Source organism: Talpa occidentalis, unplaced genomic scaffold (genome assembly GCF_014898055.3).
Source record: "Talpa occidentalis isolate TD23 unplaced genomic scaffold, MPIMG_talOcc4v2.1 talOcc4.13, whole genome shotgun sequence".
Taxonomy (NCBI): domain Eukaryota; kingdom Metazoa; phylum Chordata; class Mammalia; order Eulipotyphla; family Talpidae; genus Talpa; species Talpa occidentalis.
In genome coordinates this window covers 98,741,691-98,766,180 of record NW_023601322.1, presented here as the reverse complement: position 1 = coordinate 98,766,180, position 24,490 = coordinate 98,741,691, and the positions used below count along the sequence as shown (strand labels likewise).

At 38.5% G+C, this 24,490-nt stretch overlaps 1 protein-coding gene across 9 annotated transcripts in view; it reads left to right on the top strand.

Moving 5' to 3' along the window:
* GSTCD (glutathione S-transferase C-terminal domain containing) overlaps positions 1–24,490 on the top strand; it is a 104,278-nt gene that overhangs the window by 17,457 nt on the left and 62,331 nt on the right. For all 9 annotated transcript variants that reach the window (XR_008551568.1, XR_008551567.1, XR_005124790.2 and 6 more), the window contains one exon: positions 2,543–2,636. Coding sequence is in view for 6 of the 9 variants with exons in the window: in XM_054694581.1 (XP_054550556.1) it covers positions 2,543–2,636 (94 nt within the window). In the remaining 3 variants the exon portion in view is untranslated. The remainder of the gene's footprint in view (positions 1–2,542; positions 2,637–24,490) is intronic.

Sequence of the window (24,490 nt, the reverse complement as noted above, 5' to 3'; positions counted from 1 at the left end):
GAAAAGATGAGTGCGACATTACATCTACAATTTGTATGAAAACCGAGGTTCAACTCTAAAAGTAAGTTAAAATTTTAGTTTTGTTTGAATTCTGACTAGACAGTACATATTAGATACAATAAATTCCTTTTTAATGGCATTATTTTGGCTACTTAATAATTTCTCTAGTGCCATACTTTGAAAGACAGTGAATGTCATATCAAAGTAGTAAATTATGTAAATTTATTAATTTTACTTATAAATTTCATTTCTGTATAGGCACAGTATTTTGTGCCAACTGCAAAGATAGATGAAATTGATGCTAAGTGGACGTAGGAAATGGGAAAAATTACCGTAGGAAGAGTCACATCTCACCGTTTTTTTAGAACAGAACAAAACTTTTTGTTTTGTTTTGAACAGTCTTGCCTCAAAAATTTCTCTTGGGCTGCAGAGTTTTAAAATGTATTCATTTGGTCAGTCATAAAAATGTACCTGTCTTTCCTAAATACTAGGAATTGTTCTTTTTTTTAAATCGAAAAGTGGTGATGGTTTTTTTACAATAAAGCTTTGAGTTTATATATATATATTTTTTTTTAATTGCACTTCTTTTTGTGTTCACATTCTTTTTTTATTTTTTACATCATTGTTCATTTTTTAACAATATTTGTTCCCCCCCGCACCTCAGCTAGAAATTGATCTTAATGTTGGAGGTATATAAAGAACAAATTGGACTGCCCTCAAGTAGCTTAACATTCTGGTAGAGGGTAAATAAAGAAAAAACACAAATAAACGTATAAAATATTAGGTAATGGAAAGTGCTGTGAAAAAAAAAGAATGTAATGTGGGTGGGGCTGGTGGTGATGGAAGTTGCAGTCCTCTCTAGGCATTGTGTTTAGGAAGGTGTATCTTACAAGGTGAAAACATTGAGCAAATTAACTGGAGTGAACTGATTTGGAAGACGTATTCTAGACAAAGGGTCCAGCTAGTAAAAAAGACTTAGCAAAAGTATAGAAGCAAAGTGGATATAAGTAGTTGACCAGGCCTGGCAACTGAAGGGAGAATGGAGGTGTTACTATTGGGTGCACCTTCTTTTGGAGGTGATGAAAATATTTAAAAATGAATCGTGGCAGTGGTTGCATATGCTAAAGACCACTGAATTGTGTGCTCTAAGGAGGTAAATTTTATGGCATATAAATTTTATCTTGTTATATATAACAGTTGTATGTTGTTGTTTTTTTAAACCCCAATATTGGAATGAGTTTGGTGAGGTAAGGAATGGCTTGTAGGAGTAGACTGAAATAGGGCAAAAGGACAGCAGTAGATAGCAGAGAGATGCATTCATCTTCTGAGACACAACCAAGTGCTCTAGATCTCTTAGACTAATGGCTGTATCTCCACCCCCGCTAAAGAATCTTTTCACTAGTACCTTGCGACTAGAATTCACCTAATTTTCATGATGGAAAGTAATGATAGATTCTCAGATACTTTTCTTTTGTATAGAACATTCTGCAGATTAAAAAAAAGTAATAATAATCAAGATATATATATATATATTATATATATATATATATATATATGTATATATATGTATGTATCCTGCGGATCATTACCCCAAAATATGTTTGGAAGGGATCTGAGACTCAGTGTGTGCTATTCCACTGTCTATGGATCAAACTCATAAATACACAACTTATACCATGGCAAAGGAACTTGATAATTTTTGATTAATCGAAAAGTGGTCCTCATTCTTGAAAATGCTGGAAACCATTTGGTTAAACTAGAGGAATTCTCTTCTAGACACATATTGGGCATTTATGGAAGCCTGGGATGGGTGTCAATTGAAGTGGGACTTTCTGGTCCTAAAAGTACAGCTCTCAGACTGTGGCAGTTTTCATATGTGTGAAGTCAGAGTTTGATGCACATATGCAGAATCAGTTTTGTATTATCTCTGTGTGGATTGTTGATAACCTTTTTAATCAAGTGACTTTTCTCTTTGATACCCAGTATTTCTAGGTAGCTTATTACTGCTCTGTAGTTTCAGGCAATGATTTAAGTATAGCATTACATTTTACTATCTCAAGATACCAAGAAAAAAGTAACTGCTGCCAAAACCCTCAACATACTATGTTTTTTATGTCACTGAATATTTTGAGGAGTGTCTGCTGATTTTTAATATTTATGTTCCTCTTTGCTAGTATTTTTTTTAAAGATTTATTTATTCATGCATGCAAGAACCAGGGTATAGGCCAGAGGCATGGGAGGGTGAGAGGACTCACCAGAGACAGAGTGGGGAGCAGAACAGGCAGACTGATTGAAATATACTTCTGAGGGGAGCAGTGGGCGAGACAGAAGAGGTCTGCCTTGCCATGTGGGAATCTCCCTGGCCGGCCGGGAATCAAACCTGCTCTGCAGAGACTGTGAGCAGCTTCACAGCACTGTGCTCAAATGCCTGTACCAGCAGGGAGACCCCTTTGCTAGTATTTAAAGTAGAAATTTTGCATCCTCGAACACAAGAGGGCTTTATTAACTCATTAATTGGGAAAGGGCCTGTTTACTCTTCTAGGAAAAAGGCATTGAAGTGATGTTCTCTCCCCACCCTTGCCCTGCTTGGACCCTCGATTGGAACAAACTTCCTGCAGCAGTGAGCCCAAAAGAAGGTGAGTTTTTGCTCCCTTTTAAGTTCACTCATAATCTGGGTATCCTCTTCAGATCCATCTTTGGCTCTATCTAATATATTTAATGTCCATCGATTTCTTATTATAAAAATTTTATCTGTATGTCACTCAGGTTTAATATTGCCTACATTTTTCTACATTTGCTTCATCTGTCCTTTTTTTTCTTTGCTGAAATATTTTGAAATGAATCCCAGAATACATGTCCTACTGTAGCACACAGATATTAAAAACATTGACTTCTTAAATACTCACCATGCCATTATCACAACTAATAAAAATTTAACAAAACATTCTTGGTCATCTAATAACCAGTTCATAGTCATTTCTCCAAAACTATTTGAAAAAAATTAGCTTTACTTGGTTTTTATACGGTATCTTTCATTACCAGATATTATATGTGGTTGACTTGTTTTTGATAATAAACTTTTCCTTGCTCATGATTGAGTTTCCCCTTTTTATAATTTTAGAGCATATTTATTACATATTCTATAGTTATTTCTAATAGCTGATGTCCATAGAAGTCTACTTCTGTTTGTTATTTCTGTTGACTTGGCTCCTGGTGTCCTAATGCTCTGTTGGTTTTGTAATTTTAGATTTGTATTCATTTTTGAGTTACCTAAATGTGTGGGAATCTTCTGAGACCAGGATTAACCATAAATTCCTGCAGAAAGAATGTGTATTTGCTTTTACCAGGCATCTTGAAGTATTAGAACTTAACACTACTTATCATTAGTTTTCAGCTTGAGATTCCTTTAGACTTTTCTATGAGGATCTGAGGTTTAAACAGACAAATACCCATTATCATCTTCCTTTGCTGTTTGGTAGCACTTTTTATTTTTAAATATATCTTTTCATGGAGAATATGACTTTTCAAGGTTTCAACTTTCATGTAGTGGTAGTTATTCCAGCTCTTCAGAGTGCTAGCTGTCAAGGGCTATGCTGTCTTCTTTGTCCCACTGTTAAAACCTCAATCCCTATGTTAGCAAGTACCTTCCAGGCAGCTGTGGTGTCTATTCAAGATTAGTAAACCTTTCCCCAGTTTATTTCCCCTTTTTTTTAAATAAGTAACCATTTGAAATTTTTAAAATTTTATAAAAAGTAACATTATGCCATGATCTTTATTGGATAGAAAGACCATATAGGGAGGGAAAGAACTAGTAGAAAAGTGTCTTCATTTTTCAGTGTTACTTTCTTCATGTGAAATTTTAAAAGGTCTGTAGTTTCTTCATTTGAAATGGTAAGTCTAAATAAGAAAAAAGAAATCATGCAACACAAAACTTTATTGTAGTGGTTTAATTATACATTTATTTTTATTTAAGCCCCTTTTAAACCTTTTACAAATTTTAAAGCTTTTAAAATTTCATATGAAAGCACTTGAATAATCATATTATCCTCAAAATTATCGGTTTTATACAATTTTTAGCAAAATCCCTACAGGTAAAATTTAGATAAGGTTATTCTAAATTTTATATGAAAAAATAGTTTGAAAAAGAAGAGAGAGAATCACTCTACTCGAGGTCAAGACTTACTATAAAATTATTGGAGAGAGAAATATGTACATCAATAGATGTGAATAGAGAACCTACCCAAAGGTATAAGAGAAACTGTGGAGAAAGATGCTTGTTTTCAACCAATGCTGTTGGATCAGTTGGCCAGCCAGAGGCCAAAACAAAGGAATGTCTAAATTGCTTTAGCGGGGAGTCTTGGTAACAAGAGATCACAACTTTGGTTCTTTAAACCCACTAGTGTTGGCTTACTGGGGTTCCTATGGTTTTCTTCTTTTTCTGTTTTTACACCAGATTATCTTTTTAATAAAATACAACTTTTTTTTTTTTTTTTTTAAAGTATAATTTAACCGCCAGTTATTGTTAAAGAAGTTCACTTTTCTTCCCGGAGTTAGATTTGCTATATTCTTCCCAGTACTATCTAACAACACTTTGTTGTGTTCCCTCAGGCTAGGCTTCCAAAAACCTACTTACAGACCATGTTTTTTTTTGTTTGTTTGTTTTTGTTTTTAAGATTTATTTTTTTAATTATGCAAGCACTGGGTACAGTCAGAAGTGTGGGAGGGTGAGAGAATTCACCAGAGCCAGAGCAGGGAACAGAACAGGCAGACTGATGAAGAAATACACTGCTGAGGGGAGCAGTGGGCGCAACAGGAGAGGTCTGTGTTCCATGTGGGACCCTCGCCGGCGGCCGGGGATCAAAACAGCACTGCAGAGGCTGCGTGCAGCTTCGCAGCCCAGTGCCAACCACTGCGCCACCAGGGGAGGCCCACAGACCATGTTTTTAAGTACTTGGTGAGTAGAGCCCATGATGAATGATCACCATGAAAGATTTGAATGGCTAGTTCGCCTAGGGTAGTTTACATAGCATCTTCTAAGAGCAATGCCTTTTATTTTTTTGATTTTTATTTTTTAAAGATTTATTTATTTATACAAGCACTGGGTACAGTCAGTAGCACAGGAGGGTGAGAGAATTCACCATAGCCAGAGTGGGGAACAGAAAAGGCAGATTGATGAAATACACTGCTGAGGGGAGCAGTGGGCAGCAGGAGAGGTCTGTTGCGCCATGTGGGAACCTCGCTGGCGGCCAGGGATTGAACCGGTGCTGCAGAGGCTGCAGGCAGCCTCACAGCCCAGCGCTCAACCGCTGCGCCACGAGGGGAGGCCCAGCATTGCCTTTTAAAGCAAAAGTACTTGACATAGGAAGTCACTATGTGATTATATAAATTTATCTAAAGTCTTAATTCAAGTAGGTTATATGTAGAGTGTAAGGATTACTTGGATTTTTTTTTTCCTTTGGTCCATACACAAATGATCAAATTGAGAATTTATTGGGGAGTCAAGGAGATTGGTTCTGTTCTTCATGCCACTGAGTCATTTATTATTAATACTAAGGCAAGTTGGAAAGATTCATAGTGTTTTTGAACCATTTGTGAATTCATTGATACTTAAATGATCCATTCAAGAATGAATATTGTTAAGGATTAATGTATTTCAGAGACCAGTTGCTCCAAAAGTTGAGGTGGGATTTATGTGAGTAATGAAATACTGATGAATCCAATTAGTTCCAGACTAGGGTTCTGGTCTCCTCATTATTGTTGAAATGTAGTTGGAGTGGGACCATCTTATTCAGCCCTACCCTTCCTGAGAGCTGGTGGTCTAAAGCACTGTTGCAGACCTGCTGAGTCCCTGGCAGCACTGCTGCTCCTCAGGCCAGAGGCGGGTGCTCGCTTCCAGTGAAGACTTTTCCTAAGAGTTTTTCAGAGTTCTAGTCATTGCAGATAGTGGGTACCATAGCAACAGCCTTTAAGGTTTCAGAGTAAGGCTATCTTAGATGAAAATGTGCAGAAATTTTATAATACTAATGGGTGAATTTTCAATAAATACTCATATGGAACAAATCGTACTGTTGATGTTGTCTAGAAGCAGTGAAGAACAGGGAGGAACCTTGATCTGAAACAAAGATATCTGCAGTGAAGTGTTTAGTCCAGCCTTTGACATGTCCTCTGCTGAGGTCAGATGGAGAAACAACCCATCATTTTCAGAGTGGCATAGAAGCCATGAGTTAAGCTACTCTAAAAGATTTCTGTTCACCATTATTGCAAAGCCAACTCTGCATTAACTCCGCTGTGCATTGCAGAGAGATCCTCCAATGGTGTAAGCTACTGCATGGGCTTCCCAGACTACTTTTGACTATCTCACCTAAGTAACTTGTTTTTAAGCTTAAAATCTCTCTTCCTGCTGTTACACTTTAACATTTTTTTTTTTTAAAGTTTAAAAGTTTGTAATCACATACCGGAGACAGAGGGAAAATTAATGATGTGGATCCTTATTTTTTTGCAAATGGAAACTAATTAGTATTATTCATTTCATTTTAAATTGGCATTCGCTGTGCTGTTGCAGGCAGTTGTGATTAAAATCAACTCCACTACACAATGAAGTATTTTACCCTGTGCTTTGAACCGTCTGCACCCAATCCCATTCATTATTTTTATTTAATTAGGCCTAACTTACATTAGAGGTACCTGAAGCAAGGAAATTTCCCTAATAGTCACAGACTCTGCAGTTTTTCAAGATTGAATTATCAGAAGAATTTTGAAAAGTCTAACCATAGGACAAAAGTATATTCATAAATAGGAAATAGTCATTATTTAATTATGTAATTAGCAGTTTCAGCATAAAAACTAGTAGTTTCCCAGAAATAATTATATAAAGTCTATCTAGAAACATTATGCTATAAATTACTAATTACAGTAGAAAGTTGTCTGTGCAAATTTATATGCTTCCTTGAAAAAATGGCTGAGAATTTTGCAGATGATGGCACAGCAAATACTTTTTAAAACTTGGGCATACTCAATTCCCAAGATAACTATGTATTTTAAAAGCAGGTGATTTTATATGATGGTTTTAGTTGGACTTATAATGACAAAAAGACAGGTGTTTTGTGGCACATGCACATCTAACAAAGTAGACGTTAACCGTTATTTGTAGGCCTTTTTGGGGGGAGGGTTTGGATGGGGTCAAGGCCCCTTTCAACAACTTTATTGACTGTATAGTTCCAGGTCTTTGGGGACATAAATTTAATTCTTTTCGACAAAACAAAGAAAATCAGACTGCCAGAGGTAATAGTAAAGAAAATAACTTAGAAAATTGCTTTCCAGTCTTGCCCTCATCTGCTCTCATCTAACGTAGATGGTTCACTGTAAGTCAGGTCACTGTTGCATTAATCACACTGTGATCTAGCTAAAAAGATGTTTTTAAATACTTCTCCTTGTTTATAAAAACCCTTAATCACACTATTTACAAAGTTGTCATATGAGTCAGATTCCCAGGAGGCAAAGATGACATTCAAATTGGAATCATCAGAAGGAACTTGTTTATAGAGAGATAATGACAAAGTTGCTGGCAGGGTCTGTGGAATAGGAAGGGACAGGGCCTGAACTCAGGGATGGGGACCACAAGCTGTTTCCACATCTCTGCCCTCTGGACAAGAAGAGGGAGAAGGAAGAACAGTCTGCTTTGAGAGGGTGGTAACCTCAGGTAGGAGAAGAGGCAGCCCTAAGTGACTGCAGGATGAGATTGAGAGGAGTGAAGACACTGTCCCTCATTCTCCTTTACCATCTATCTAATTTCCTGTCAGGGTTTTCACTGACAAGCCCTCCCAGAGTGCAGGTGGGCCTGATGTTGACCCCTAAGATGAACCTCATGGTGGACAGGGCAAATGTAGACGTGCAAACCTCAGACAGATTGAAAAAAAAAAATGCCAATAAGAAATTTAATAATAGCATGTACACCTCCTGTGTACACAAGAGAGAACTAACCCTAACCCACAAGGCTTCAGGAGCCATTTCAAATAGGTTAGCTAAGAGAAAGGTGCTTGGGGGATGGGAATGTGCAGGGAGATCAGCTAGGGAGGTTTCTCGGGAAGGCACAGTAAATAAAGGTATGCAGATTAAATTCTGTGTTCTCCAATGAAAAGAAATGATTTCAGTGTAAATGCAGAATTTTCTTATTTGAGAAAGCTATAAACCATAACGAGCAAAAATAAATTCTAGCTTTATAAATATTTTCACTGGATCTTTAAACACTTTCCTTTCACACTTTTGCTTTATCAGGCAGTGTGGTAGAAGTTGTCATTTTTATGTCAGATCACAGTCTTGCTCTGCATGATGACATGTGGGTCAGTGGCAGAGCTCATGTGGAACGTGGATGCCCAGAATCCTAGCTTAGAGGCACCCTAGCCTTCCTGTAACATTTCAGCGTTTTACAGCTGCAGCAGCTTCCTGCATCTCATGTTTATCTCACCTCCTAATAACATCATTGTCCCTCATGCTTGATTTTATCTTGTGTTGTTGTATGCATTGTGGCCCCTAAGCACACAAAATCCACTGCTAGTGTTGCCAGTAAGAAGCCAGGTCCAATGTTGACATAGAAACAAAATGAACAGTGACTAAGGACTGTAATAGTGGCAATTCATGATGGTCATGCACCCTGGCCAGGCCTGTCCCTGTCCCCTTCCACCATGGCAGCAATCTTGAACAAGAACAATGTGACCTTGGACAGTGATGTTCTCGGTGCTGAGACTGTCCCCATTGGTAAGTGACACATGATTGTACATTGAAGAGTATGGCTGTTTTAATGTAGTGTTTGCTTTTGAAAGCATTATACCATTTGAAACAATACAACCATATTCTAGTAAAACTGCTGGTTTTTAGTGATGCCATGTCTTGGTATTTCATCAAGTAGATTTTATGTTTTCTTCATGTATCTGCAGTTGAATCTGAAGTTGCTCTCAGCTAACACTCTGCAGATAATAACACTAGCATGAGGACATCCTGAGCATAGCTTGCTCTGTGTTTTGAACTGTTTCCCAGAAGTGAGTCAAAGGACATGAACATTTTTGTTGCTTATATACTTACCACTGAATTGATTTCCAAAGGGGCTTTACACAGCTTACTCTACCATCAGCAGTGTTCCAGATGCCCAGCTTCATCTCAACTGCACTTAACTTCCCAGAGACTCCTTCTTGGCCACCATTTTGTTCCTATTTTGATAAAAATCTGGCATTTCAGTGCAGATGACTGCTGACTGACTTGGCGTGGTTATTTCCTGGAGTAGCAATACTGGGGTAGCATACTCCTTGGGCAGAAACTTGGCCACAAGCACACAGAGAGAATTCCACCTGTTACTTGTCAAGGGTTCATTAGCCTCTTGGTGCGCCTTAGTCATCTTTTTGTATCTGTACCCTCCTTTAAATCTACTTGAATTTGAAATTTCTATTTCGGGAGTCTCTCTTATGCATTACTGGCAGACCTCATTTACTCATTGAGGGAGGGACAGGATAGTGTCGGGAGGAAATTCCCCAGAGTTTGTAAGACAGTAACATACTCTTTTTCTTTGTTGTCAGATTGGAAGTATCTTTGCCTTTAGTCCCTGAGGCCACATTTCAAGTGTTATCCTAAAGGAACCTCTCACATGGAAAATAGGCAGTCCTCCCCTGAATAATTTTTGTCACCTAATGAGTGATTCAGATTGGGTCTGTCAGCACTAGGGTGGGCACCTGACTGCAGGGGCCAGGTGAGTGGCAGATTGAAGCGATGGCTTATCTATGACTGGCAGCCTGAAGTCCCAGATGCGATGTCCTAACTCAGTAAGGTCCCCCCACCTGCTTTTTAAGAGATTTCTGAGCCAAACTGCAGTTTATTCAGAGTTGGCTGCTTTTTCTAGGTCAGTTAACACATCTGATTTAAATGGGATAAACACCTAAACAGATGAAAAATGATTCCTGAGTAGGTCTGTCCAAGTGGACACAATCTTGTACCTGACCCAGCTGGTACATCTGACCTATTCCAGGAATGTAGGGGCATGTGTTGATATTTTCTCCACCAGCAGTTTGGTGGTGTTGAGTAGGATATGCTTAGTGCACTGTGAAATTGACATTTCAGAGCTCCTGGTTGCCATTTACAGTGACCAGTTTCTATTGATGAACTTTGTGCTTTTTTACTTACAGATCCACCAAAACTTTTAAAAATTTACCCACTCTTAAATTGATTCAGGCCTTTATTTCAGATAAGGTTGTATGAATTCACCTGATATTTCTGTTCTTGTTATCTATCGAGGAATGGCTTCCATTTCACTCTTTACTGCATATTCCTCAGTAAAAAGAAATTTTGGGTTTTGAAATGTCAGTCATTTGAGTTGTTTGCTGTTAAGAACAGACTTAATTCATCTCAGGCAAGCACAAAATGTCTCATTAAAAAAAAAATAGACTGAGTTTACAGTAACTGTTGCATACCTAGCTTGAGGTATCCCTGGCTCACATAATGAGCAAGACAATATATATATATGAGCCACATGTTGGCTCATATGAGATACATGTTGGTATTGTATCAAACCTCACCTTGAAAATTTCACATGAACAGTTTAGAATTTAGGAGTATAGAGGAGGTGTGCCCCCAAGCGTGGGGCAGGTTCACTATCGATTTGTGCTGATGGATAAAGAGAGTCCTGGAGCCCTCAGTGGGTTTTTCAGGCTTTAACACTCTATCAGGGAAATCAGGTTTACAGGCACACCAGGCAGGGAGACAGGCGTGCAAGGAAGCAGGCATGGGTCCCCCAGCAGGGGTTGGGAGGCAGGCAGCCCCTCCTCCCCACTCCGTGAATCTTTACACTCTTTTTCTGGGCTCTCTCTGGGGTACCTCTTTGGAGTAGTCTCTGTAGTCAGGTCTCTAGTCCTCTTGCTGCTGCTGCTGCACAGCTTTTAGCCCAGACCCTAAGCTCAGATGTGTACACTCACACATCTGCATGCATCTATACTCCAGATGTCCACAGTCAGGAACATGTGCTCCATGCCCAGCACTCCCAAAGGGTCTTCTGCTTTAACATGGTCAGGTCTACAGGTGACAGCCACAGAGGGTAGTGCCATAAAAGGCCTGATTAATTCATTTACTCAATAAAAGGATATTAAGATTCTTCCTAAAATTTTGTTTTTTATGAAACCCTTCATTGTTAGTGCACCATGAAAGACATCTCTGTAGGGGTGAGGTGGAACAGAAATAAATAAAAAGGAAAAGGAAATAATTACAGTTAAGAACTTAAGTGTTGTACTTTTTTACATTGATAAAGTTCTTACTATATGCAAGACACTGTCTTAATATTAACTCATATAATTCACATAACAACCCAGTGCTATGCATATTATTATCTGCAGATAATAGAAGTCTACAATCTATGGATAAAGAAACTGAGGTACAGAAGAATTAGGGAATTTACACAAGGTCCCACATCTTGTAAAAGTTCCCACATCTATGCTGGGATTTGGAGATAGGCTGTGATTTAAAAACATGGTCTCTGGAGCCTGTTCTCATTGAATCAAAAATATAAATTTCATAATAATTTGATTTTTTTCCCAGTGTTTTCTGTGACCCCCATCGCTGTTAGGGGTCACTGATAAAGTCATCTTGGAATGATTATTGGGTGGGATAAGAAGCCTTCACATAACTGTATTTTCAGAGACCTGGGTTTCGTTGCATACTTTATTACATATGTTCTTGAATACTACATCACTCTAAAATCTTTTTTCTCTGGAATTGATAAATGTTGTCAGAGTTGGGCCCTAATAATAGCAAAACTAAGGCAGGAAATAATAACAGGAGTTTCACAGTATGCCTCTTCATAGTATGCATAAATTGATCAGTCAGTCTCCCAATAGTATACTTATGTATGCAAGTATTGATTAGCAATTTAAAAAGTGAAACAAGTTTTATAGAAAAATGAAAAACAAATGTGTGTAAAAAAATTAAATTTCAGTATATTTACACTACCGTATGTTACCATTGGATAGTGCAGATATTTTATATGTAATCTTTACAGATTCCACTACTAATTTACATTTGCAGTACTTAATTTAAACTGGGTGACAGTTTTATCATTTGTGAGTGACTAAGTCAGGTTTGCCAAAGATGGCTGCAAGTTCCAAGATGAGGTGCCAGCAAGACAGGTTTCTGGTGAGCGCACCATTCCGGGCTTGCAGTTGGCCTCTTTCTCTCTCTGTTCTCTGGCGGCTCTTTCTCTGGGCCCCACACTCCTCATGTCTCTTTCTTTCCTGATCTGGACACCAGTCCTGTTGGGTTAGAGCCTCGTCTTTATGACCTCATTTACCCTTTAATACACCCTTAAACATTCGACTCCAAATGCAGTCACATTGGGGGTTAGGTCTTCAGCATATGAGTTTTGGGTGGATGCCACTCAATATCAGCTTCAATAGTACGGGTGACCCGCCATGTTCTATTGACCACGTTCTCATACTTTTCATGTTCCACAAAACAATTTTTTTCTTTTAATTTATCTCACTTAGAATGGAAATGTTTTGTAATCACTTTATACCTCAGTTTAGGCAAGGGGCATACTAATATGATGGGTTTCAAAAATTTTTAAATATCACTGACTTACAGAACTAGATTGTCCATCACAAACAATTCACGTGCACCTACAACCACATGTACACATACACACATTACACTCTGATATTTTTATTCTTTCTGTTCTCATATTTTTAAATGGTGGTCATGACTTCATTGTTATGACCTACTAAATTGGCTCATTGGTTGCCACCAACAATTTGAACTGTTTGCTTAAGACATAAAAACTCTTGTTTGAACCATTTTGCCTCAGAAGGGCACAGTTGCTGTGGTGCATTTCTAATAACTTAACTGGAGTGTCACTATGTATTCTTTGTACCAGAGTTTTACTATGCAGCTGTTAACAACTGCCAAGTACTCCACACGTAGGAAGAAATTCCCTAGAAAGTGTACCCATCAGTTTAGACGGTGGCCTGGTTTCTTCCAAATCTTGAAACAACTCAGATAAAAAATAGGAGATTGGTACCTTGTGGGGTTGACATTCTTGCATGCCAGATCCCATGAGGATGCACAAGGGCACAGTGACAGTCAGCCTTTTGTCAAGTATCTTGATGTAGTATTCACTGTCACCTATGGTTTTGTGTCTTTTACATTAATTGGAGATACTGTTTTATTCAAGGTCCTTTGAAACAGCAAACAACTATTTTGAACAGGGCTAGTGCAGTGCAGGTAGTTAGTTATGGGGTGGTAACAGAAGTCCAGAGAGCGGTGGTGACTCATTCCAGAGCACAGCAGCGGCAGGACCCACAGGCAAGGCAGTGTTACCCCAGCCCACAAGCTGAGCTGTCTGGGTGAGGCAGTGCCACAGAGGCAGCTCAGCTGCTGCTGGAGACACCCCCAGAAACAGAGGGAGATGCTCATGCTTCTCTGTCCTCCCACCACCCAGTCTTCTCCCAGTGCCACTTATTGATTAGAACTGCTGGAAGCCAGAGAGTAGGAGGAAACACAATCAAGGAACAGAAAAATGATCTAAGACCAAATAAGCAACTGATTGGCATCGACATGAGCACTTGTCTCTTTTCTCTTGTTTGATTCATTTCATTTCTTTTTTAAAGATTTATTTATTTTTATACAAGAGCTGGGGTACAGGCCAGAGGTGCGGGAGGGTGAGAGGATTCACCAGAGACAGAGCAGGGAGCAGAACAGGGAGACAACAGTAATACAATGCTAAGGGAAGCAGTGGGCGCAACAGGGGAGGTCTGTGGCACCATGTGGGACCCTCACTGGCCCACCGGGATCAAACCCGCACTGCTGAGGCTGTGGACACTCAACCGCCTGCCCCACCACGGGAGGCCCTGATTCATTTCATTTTATTCATGACCCCATATAAGGGTTCACCATTGTGAATCACATTCATGCCTGTGAATTCAATGAATGAGTTCTAGGCTTTTGGAAAACCTATCTTTCTCTTATGTACTCATTAAATAGATATGCCATGATTTACTTAACTGTTTTCTTCCAGTTGAATACTTAAGGTTGCAGTTATTTTGCTTCATAAATTACTCTGCAGTCACTGTGTTCATATATGCATGTGTGTGTATGCTTTTTCCCATATTGTTTTAAAAGCCATATGACCTAGAAGATGGATTAATGTGCCAAAAGTATTAATGGAATCATGGCTCTTGTTATTTATTATCAGCTTGCTTTTCTGCTGCATTGTTCTGTTACAGGCCAGGGAGAGGGGCACCCCAGAACCCCTAAACCTGCCCTCTCTAAATAGCTCCAACTCTCTAAATAGCTCCCTCCTTTGGGTGGAGCAGGGAACCTGGAACTGCCCCTTTTTCAGGGGATTCCCCGTTACAGTTCCAGTGTGCCAATACCAACATGTGATAGAACCTTTGTAGTAACCGTTGTCTGCACTGTAATAGTGGCATTGAGAACATCTTGTTGCCCCATTTAATTAGTGACTAATGGTAAGGTGTTTTCCATTGTTGGTCTTTTGTTTATTAGGATGCTGAGTATACTGTTCATGTTTGTCAGCTAGCAATATTTCCTTTTCTGCAAATAGTTTATTCACAATCTTGCATGTTTTTCTGGCAAGTTTGCTGAGACTCTGGAGTGAAGAAGCCCAAAAACAACTAATATGAGAAAAACAAGAAGCTACAGCTTTGTGTCCTTTGTTGGGCATGTAGCCTAGGTGATGTGCTAGAAGGAAGCATCTGAGAGATCCTGCAGCAGTGGTTTCTGGACTGTCCCCAGGCTGGCCTCCTTTGTCCTTCTGTTCTGCACCCTTAGTACTGGATGGGGGCAGAGAAGCTTCATAAAGTTAGTCTTAGACTTTGTAACAACTTCAACATAATGATCAAAGTTTTCCTTCTTCCTGAGAGAATTCTATAGTGGCTTTATAGTTTTCTTTTTACTTCAAATCATATTTATTCACAAGTGGAAAAAATTAAGTGTTTTGAGAGGAAATTGCATAATAGTTTTTATATGCTTAAATCTTTAATACCAGTCTTTTTATACATACCATGGCTTATTGCTTTTTTTTGGCTTTAAAAATGAGTTTTTAGTGTTAAATAGGTGTGAACGTTTTATAAGAATTGGGATCTTACAAGTGATCCGTCCTACTGTTTCATTTGTTACAAATCTACTAACATGAGGAAATCTTAAGAGCTTTAAAAGAAAAAATAAACATCTTTTTAAAAAAAGTTTAGAATTCTTCCTTATACTTGAGGTTTACAATAATAAAAGGCTTACCTGATCTTTCTATAAATGCTTTAGTTCTTTCCTTTGAAAGCATTAAACAGAACACTTTAAATTCACTGTAATTGGGCCTCCCCGGTGGCGCAGCGGTTGAGCGCTGGGTTGCGAAGCTGCCCGCGGCCTCTGCGGCACCGGTTCGATCCCTGGCTGCTCCCCGGCCACCAGAGGAGGGTCCCACATGGCGCGCAGACCTCTCCTGCCGCCCGCTGCTCCCCTCAGCAGTGTACTTCGGTCCTTCTGCCTGCTCTGCTCCCCGCTCTGGCTCTGGTGAATTCTCTCACCCTCCCGCGCTTCTGACTGTACCCAGTGCATGTATAAACAAAAAAACAAACAAACAAACCAGCAAACAAATAAATAAAGCATGCCTCTATAAAAAAAAAAAAAAAAAAAAAAATAATAATAATAAATTCACTGTAATTGTTTAATTAGCACTCATAAGCTATATAATATGACTGGCTAAAGTAAACTGAGTTTTTACTTAAATGTTAACATGGTTAATATTTATTTGCTGCTACTGGCTGCCATAAAGTACTTTTTATGACTTCTTATGAGAAAATTAGTAAAGATTTACATTATGCTCACATAATCCATTAAACAGAACAAGTACAGAACAAAAAGGCACAGAAGTGTAACAGTACACACATATTTTCTAAAATGTTTTACTTTGAATGGGGAAATTATTTTACTTTTTCTAAATACATATTGAGATAATGTATACCAACTGAAATTCAATTTCTCTAGTGTAAAGCCAGGTTTCATTATCAACATTTTCTGTTTTAATCATAAAAGTAGAAAATTATTTTTAAAAATATTTTTTAAAATTATTAAAAAAAAAAATGCCCGTAGCAATTGTTACTCCCTGCCACAACAGTAGAACCTTGTAATTCCAGGTCCAGAGCAGGGTAGTCTTCCTGAGCCAGCGGTCTCGCCATGGTAAAGGAGGTGCTGTGTACTGTGTGGATAGGATGGCCCCGCCTGGAACCACATTTTGTGAGTCCACAGCTGGAAGATACAGGTTTATGATCTTCTATGATCTCTTTGTCTTCTCTGGATTTTCATTCCAAGTTATTCTTTTCAGGCTTTTGAAGGTCCCATATGGTTTCCTGCCTTTGCTAGTACTGTTTTCTCTTCCTACAGCAACACATTACCAGAAGGATAAACCTTGCTTAAAAGTCTATTTTAATTTCAGATCAGCAAGTTGCTGTAATGATGAAGTTCAGGCAGCTAGTCTTTCTTTTTTCTCTTATATTTGGTTCTCTTTTATTTAGCTTGTATGTTGGTTATATTGTTTGAGCATTTTTCCATGTTGCACCTTTCTGAAAGTTACTTGCTTAACAAAAATTATGTGCTGCTTATCATAAAGATTCTAATTCTATATATCTTGTCATGGTTTCTTCCTCTCTAGTATAAAGAAACCATTGGATGATCTTTATGGGGCCATCCATTCATCTCTGATGTGTGACAGTGTGTTTTAGAAACTCTTAATGCTTTATAATTGCCCCTCCCCAATCTCCATATTCTACTTCCTTCCAGCCCACGAGATTAATCTTCATAATATATGGCTCATAAAATGTGACCTGTGTTTTATAATTAATAAAACAAATGTTAGTAACTTTTGTCATGCAATACGTTTATTTTGGGTTATCATTAACAACCTGCTACCTACTTGTTAAACAGAAATTTACTGATAATTTTTTTGTTTGTTTCTGGTTGTATTTTTAGGGTTAGGGATACTGAATTGATTCAGATTGGGGGGGTGGTTAAAATTCTCTTATTTAGTGTTTAACCTTTATAGCTGATATGTGTGTTTATCTTTTAAATGTTAATTTCCATAACAGAGAATATGAACCTTCCAACCATAATTGGTTGGCTTCTTTCTGACAGAACAGAAACAACTGGTTTCTGTCTCCCCTGTGGGTCCCCAAATTCCCAATATCTTTGCATCCCTGCTAGTTGGAATGACTTTCTCATTGTTTTCAACACTGAGATTACTTGTTACCTAAAAACCTTTTATCTGCCTCTTCCCTTTTTATGGAGTATTACCTTTTCAGCTTCTACTATAATCTGTTTAGCTGCATAGCTGCATGATTTCTCCTTGTTTAGCCTAATACTTCTTGAGGGCAGGAAATCACTTAGAAACACCTCAGAGTCAGACCAGCTCTGTCATTTACCAGTATGCCTACCATTTCTCTCAACTTCAGTTTCCTTATCTGTAAAAGGTGGGTGTTAATAACGACTGCTTTTTAAGGTGATTGTAAGGTTTAAATGAGTTACCACTTGTGAAGTGTTTAGTACACTGTGAGACATGCTACTAGGTGTCTAGGAAATTCAAGACCTTCTAATAAATATAAATGTTAATAAAGTAATAGCATTGCTTTTGTATGTAATTAAAATTATATTAACAGCCCCTCCTTCTACCCTGTGGCCTCTTTGCAAAAAAACTTAGTGTCTTTAATGTAGTGTTTAATACATGTTATTTTAAAAATTTGAATGAAAGTTGTTAAGTAAAGGCTTATATAGGAACTCAAACAAAACAGTGGTTAATTCCAATTGTGGGATTGAGGCAGGAAGACATGGTTGCAGTTCGTGATGAACTTTCACATCTCAGTGTGATTTCAGCAAATAGAAATGAGCAAAAAAAGGGCATTTAGTGCCAAGAGAATAGTATGCAGTTTCAAAGAGAAGTGCTATCCTAGCTTAGCATTAGTAATAGATCTACTTCATAGGGTTATTTGGGGTAATAAAATATACCTGGAATACTGGCATAGTAAGAATGCAGTAAACATCAGCTGTTATTTTAACAGACCACAAAGACTATCTGTTAAATAAGAAAAACTCATGGGTATGTTTTAGGGAGGAGGGTGCCTGCGAGTCTATGAGAGATTGTTTCACTATAGAATGAAGGATCTTTATATCGCAACATTTCCTTAATATTTTTGTTTACAATACCTGTTAGAAAGTAGCAGGACAGCATATTGTTTATTTCAGCTGTGTATTACTGTTTGTTTAAATTTGTGAGACAATACTTTGCAAATAGTTTTAAAATTGTCAGCTATTGGGGATTATCATGCTGTTGTTCCCCCTTGGTTTAGTTGATTTGAGATAAAAGTATTTAAGTGATAGTTAACAACAGCCGCAACTCCTTGATAGGTGGAAACAGTCGAGGGCTCTATTTGAAGCTCAAGGTCACTATTTTAATTAAACATGTGACTTGAATTATACTTTTTATAGGAATGTTACTAGGATCTTTTTTGTTATACTCTCTTTAAGCCTTTTGTCTTGATATACTTTCTAGGCTTAGTAAAGTTGCTTGATCCGTGCTAATATTCACATATACCCTTTCCCCAGCTTTCTCAGTGTTAAAATATTGATATATATGTTTGAGATTATTCCCGAAATAGCTGTTTATTTACTCTTGAATACTTGAGAGTGCATTTTCTAAAACATAGAAAAAGCAAGGACATTTTATCAAATATCAAAAAATTCATTACCCAAATTATGAAATAAACAGAATATAATACTGTTATCTACAGACCTTATTCAGTTATTGCCATGGGACCCAATAATGTCTTCCAGGAGCAGAAACCCTGTGTTATGGATTATGGATTGCGCTTACTTGTCTTGTCTCCCCTCTCCTTGAATCTGGTACGCTTTCTCAGACTCGGTCATGCTTGATTTTGAAATTTTTGAACATAGTTCTTTGAAGAATGTGGATGTTCGGATAGTTTTTAATGACTCAGTCAGGTGATAGGTTCTTGGAACAGGAATATCATAGGACTTTACTGTTTTCATCTCAGATCATCAGGGCAAGAGAACAACAGAAATCTTGAAAGATGAATAGAAACACTATTTTACTTTTTTGGAATATTTATACTTTTTTTCTGAATTCTTTTGTTTTTATTTTATTTTTCCCTTTTTAGACTATCATTGATCATGCAATGTGAAATAACACTTTTCCTGCAATATTCTTTGTCAAATTATTATGTTTTACCCAGCATATTGAGTGTTAAGTGAAGGACAGTGCAGAAAGTTACTTTTTGGTAAGAAATGTAGTATCCATGATAGTAAACTGTGATGTAGATTTAAAAGGAAACAGTATTGTGGTGAGTGTTTTTCTTTGACAGATGTAAACAGTACTTGAACTAAGTATCTTGTCTGCCAGATTTTGACCACCAAATTCTTGGGTCACTGACAGGGAAAGAATGGCAGTATCTGCTGTAAATGTTCACTTTGTGTCAGTTAGGATTTCAGAGACATTGAGGGAGGTTGTTTTCTGTTAGGTCAAAAATCATTTTAAATCTGTCATGCTTTCCATTTAGATGATACAGAATACTGAGACTTTAAACCTGACCTTTTTTGCTTATTTTCCTTTTATATAGGAAAAAAGCCTGAATGTAAAACCTGCTGCACAGATGCTGTATCTAATTAGTGTTCCATATTGTTACTTGCCAACAAATCCATGTTAGTAATAATGAATAATCAACCTTGCTTAGTAAGAGCAGCACAAAATGTGTTTCTGCTGTTTCCCATGATGGATAGACCCAGGGGTGCTCAGAGTTGTTGTCCCAAGCACGTCGGTGGCCCATGGCTTATTAACAGCAACCTGCGTTAGATGATGAAGTGTGAAATTGATGGGCCCTGCAGGGAATTTGAGCTGAGCTCTCCAGGAGAGGGGAGAGCTGTCTTATAGGATTCTGCTGTAGTGCTCATTGGCTGCCTGGCTTCCCCTTCATGATGCTCTGGAAAAATTTTCCTAAGTTACCACATGTGCTACTGTGTCTGACTAGCGACCAGATTGCTAGCTTAATGCTTCTAGGAAATTTTACAATGTCCTGTTCCCAGTTTGGTCACTAGAAGTCTGAGCCATATGAAGATGGCTAGACAGGGAACAAGTGGGTGAAATATTTCAGTCGGTCATTATGAGGGAAGAAAGTCATTATGCTGGAGGAAGAGATATGTAATTACCATCATATGAGGAACTGTGCAGTCACTGGTTCCCACCCACTTCTAAAACTTTACACATTAGTTCGTGATTCATAGAGTTAACATAAGTCTGAACATTCTTTTCCAATAAGAAAAATAAATATGTGATTTTCATTTCATGTAATAAATTGGTCAGCTGGCTCAAATTACGTGTAGTTTAATTTGGCATATTCTGAAAGTGTAAATTATATCCCTATGTATTTATGGTCTGAGGAATTATTTTTTGTAAAATTGTTTCCCTCCTGATATTTGAAAAGTCAAGATAAACTTATGTTTAGTATTAGTGGGCAAACTCCAGGGAGGCAGGAAAGATATTTGCAGGTATAAGCTTCTTTTTCAAACAGCCCTGATAATTTGAAGTCATTTCCTAGGTATATAATCTCAAACAAATTACCTAACCTCTCCAAGCCTAGATTCCTGAGCTGAGACGTTTACCTCCTGTCATGAAGTAAAATTGTATGTGAAATGTCTTGCCTGGTGCCTGGCTCTGCTTGCTTCTCTCACTCTGTGCTTTGATAGCTTTGTTGAAACAGAATAGAGTAGAAATGTTAACATTACCACTGTTTTATTTTATCAAGAGATTTTTGTTTTTCCTTGATATTCTAAAACTTTCCTATCTTTTGAAACAAAAATGAATTTGTACATCTGCTAGGATTCTTTGGGAGTGCTCTGCCAAGGGTAGATGCATCAATGGAACAAGCAGGCAACAGTGAAGAGGTTTCTGTCATTACAGAAAAGGGAGAAAGAAAAAACCAAATACATTTTCGCAAGATTGTTAAAGATGAAATCTAAATTTTCAGATTTGTTTTCTGGCTGTAACCTTACCTCTTAGTTTCTTAAATGTTATTTATGGTAAGTAGGGTACAGATTTGGGGCAAGCTGCTAGAAATCAAAAGGCGCCTGTCCCATGGCTGTCAGGGATTGCCTCAGTGTTGTTCACCCAGGTGTGTGGTGTCTTCGTGGAGGGCAGTCCTCATTCTGAAGCCTGAGACATAGGGCGATGACTGCTTCAGCACTCTTAATCACCTGGCATGTTTTATCTTAATAATTAAGGATTTGTTTCAGGTTTTTCATTTTGAGTCATATGAAAAGAATTTTCATTTTTGAGTCACATGAAAAGAATTATTGTGTTTTTGTGTGTATATGGTATGTAAAAATAAAAATATCTGTAAAAGTTCAGCCTAACCTCAAGTAATTTTTTCTGTCAAAGTCATCTCGTTGTTAGTAGCAACTGTGCCATACCATCAGTTCACCCTACTGTGCAGCGCACTTCTCACATTCCTGCCTCTGCTGAAAATGGACAGTTTGCTCCAGTTTTGACCTTTCTTGCTCTTAGAGGCATAAATTTGGACTGATTCATTTCAACAAGATTGAATATTGCACCTGGCGTGGGTAACACTAGATTACATCTTCAGGAAATTGAACTTTTTTTTCTATCCTTTAGAACAAACAACGTGCTGAAATGAATGTTGGAGACAGTGTTAGCTTTTTTTGTTTGTTTTAACTTTATTCTGCTACAGTAGTCTTTAGGTGTTAGAAAAAAGCAGTTTCCTGTTGCTTTAGGAAGGTGACAAGTGTACTTTGAAACTGCATTTCATGGTGTGTCTTGATAAAACTTAACTTTTGTAGTTGGTGACATAGATGCCTTAAAACTCTATTTTAATATATTCTAAACTTAAGGAAAATTACAAATAATTACAACAAAATATCCAGATTCTCCAGTTATTTATATTTTGCTCACTTTTCATTGTTCTTGCTTGCACCTTTCCCCTTTCTCTTCGTGTATGTGTCTGTGCATACAAGTGTGTGTGTGTGTGTATATGTATGTTTATAGAACCATTTACATGTAAGTTATACATATTTTAATTCTTTATCTCTTACGTTCTCTTACATAACCATAGAACAGTGAGCCAATCAGGAATTTTATAGTGACAGTACTATTTTCTCTGTAGCCTATATTCACATGTTGGCAGTTAAGAGTTGCTAAGTGAACCACTAGATAGTTAGAGAATCTTGCGCATTACTGTTCACAGCACTAAAAAGAGTCCTGCTGAGCCACTAAAAGTATTTAGCAATCATCACTGCCCAAGATGGACAGAGAGGAAGGAGGGGTTATGGTGGGGGGTCAAAAGAACAAAATTATTTGTCTTTAGATGCTGAATTGCTCTGATTTGGGAGAGCAACACATATTCCTCCTACCACCCCCGTTATTGTTTTTAAAGAGATAGTTTGTTTTCCCTTGATTGAAATTTCTAAATGAAATGTTCCTTCATAAACTGATTCTTTTCACATGTAGAATTATATACCAGCCCTCATCTGAAAGAACCTCTCTCATTAAAATAAACCCCTTGAGAATTGCATTACAAATAAATCCACCAAGTAGAACTTTCATCTATCTAACTGTAAGAAGTATTTTCTCCAAGACCAACAAAATAAACCTTATACCAAGCCCTTCCAAAACCTGGCTTGTGGGAATAGTGGCATCCTTTCGCTCTGGTGATGCCACATTCTCCTGATTTTTCTGGTATCTCTTTGGTTGTTCTTCTAGACTTCTCTTGCTGGCTCCTCCCCTGCAGGGAGCCTTGGCCCTCTGTTTCCCAGCCTGCCTGCCTTCTGCGTTCCCTCCATGCTTCAGTTACAAGTCTCAAATTCCTTTTTTCCGCCAGGCTTCTGACCTGGATTGGCTCCTCACACCAGCATTCTCACTGATTTCCTTCCAGCACCACACCTCTCTGACCCGACTCCATAAACCCTCGGCCTCCCAGAGTGCTGGTGGTCAGAGCCACAAGGGTGGTGTGTTTGTGGACCCCTGCAAGCTTGTGCTGGGTCGGCTGTGCCTTGGGGGTCTGTGAGGTGACACAAGGCAGTGGTTCAGGGGGATGTGGTGGCTTTTGAGTGCCTATCCCCTCATTTTGCTCTGTTACTAACTCTGAAAGGTCTGTCTGGCTTCCATCAGTTAACTCCACACAGATTTGGAAACAATAATAAGTTTCAAGTGAGCAATATTTATTGTGATCACACAGTGAGGGGAAGGAGTCCTGGCTTTATGGCGTTGATCACCAGGGTCAGGGAACAGGGAAGCTGGGCATTAGCCCGCCAGGGTCTGTGTTTTTCAACAACAGGAAGGTAACACACAAGGACCAAGTTCCAAGGACCCTGTAACAGTCAGTCATCAAGTCTCGTGTTGGCCTGCTGCTGCCCCTTTTACCTCAGGTCCTTTCTCAGCCTCTGCATCCTCTTTATCCCTGCCGCTGGCCTCGTATCACCACCTCCTACTTGGGTCATTGCAGCAGGCTTCCTGCCCGTAGCCCCTTCTCTTCAGATCCGGACTGATTCTTAAAACACTGACCTGGATATGTCATGCCTGTGCTTTACCTGCTTTCAGTGCCTTCCCATTGCCTCTACACTAAGTCCTCTAACCTTAGCATGGTTAGCCACCCTTGACCCTTCCTCCTCTTGGCACTTTACCTGTACTGGCCTATTTCCCTCCCCTCTGCCTGTAACCTTCCTCTTCCCCTCCGCCAGCCGTGGGTGTTGGTCCTCTTAGCAGCTCCCGTTGTTCTAGGCAATGCCCATCACAGCTCTAAGCACAGTAGATTTTCATTAATTGTCTTTTCTGCTCACCAAGGCTATATGTACCTTTATCAAGGACAGTGTCTGTCTTGTTAACTAGTGAGGAAAAAGTAAGGGAAAGGGAGTAAAACCAGAATTCATCAGAAACTGTGCTCTATTTTTGGTGATAGAGAATTGAATTGCAAATAAATTTTCCACAATTTAAAATCCAGCCTCTGTTTCATATTTGCTCTCTCTGGCGCCGTCCCTGTGTTTTTACATGTGTAATGAGGGGATGCACTGTACAGGGTGCAGGTTCTGGCTCAGATCTCAGCCACTACATAATCTTGCTTCTGACCCACCCTCACACACTCTACCCCAAAATCTAAGTATCTATTCCACAAGCCAGTGAAAGAGATTAGCGTATTTCTGGGTATTTTTTATCTGTATAAATTATGTGAGTGTAGCATGAAGCCCACCCTGACAGAGCTCTGCTCTGCTCTTTTTGAAGTTAGATTAAGGACTCCCTGAGCAGGGCGTGCCCATTAAATTACATTGTCGTAAAGTTTGAATCCTGGAAATACATCCTGCTTATATGTGGGGGTTTAATAGGATTAGCCTTGCTATGAAAGAATTGGAGAACATGTGTTATGCTCTTGTGAAACTGTTTGTG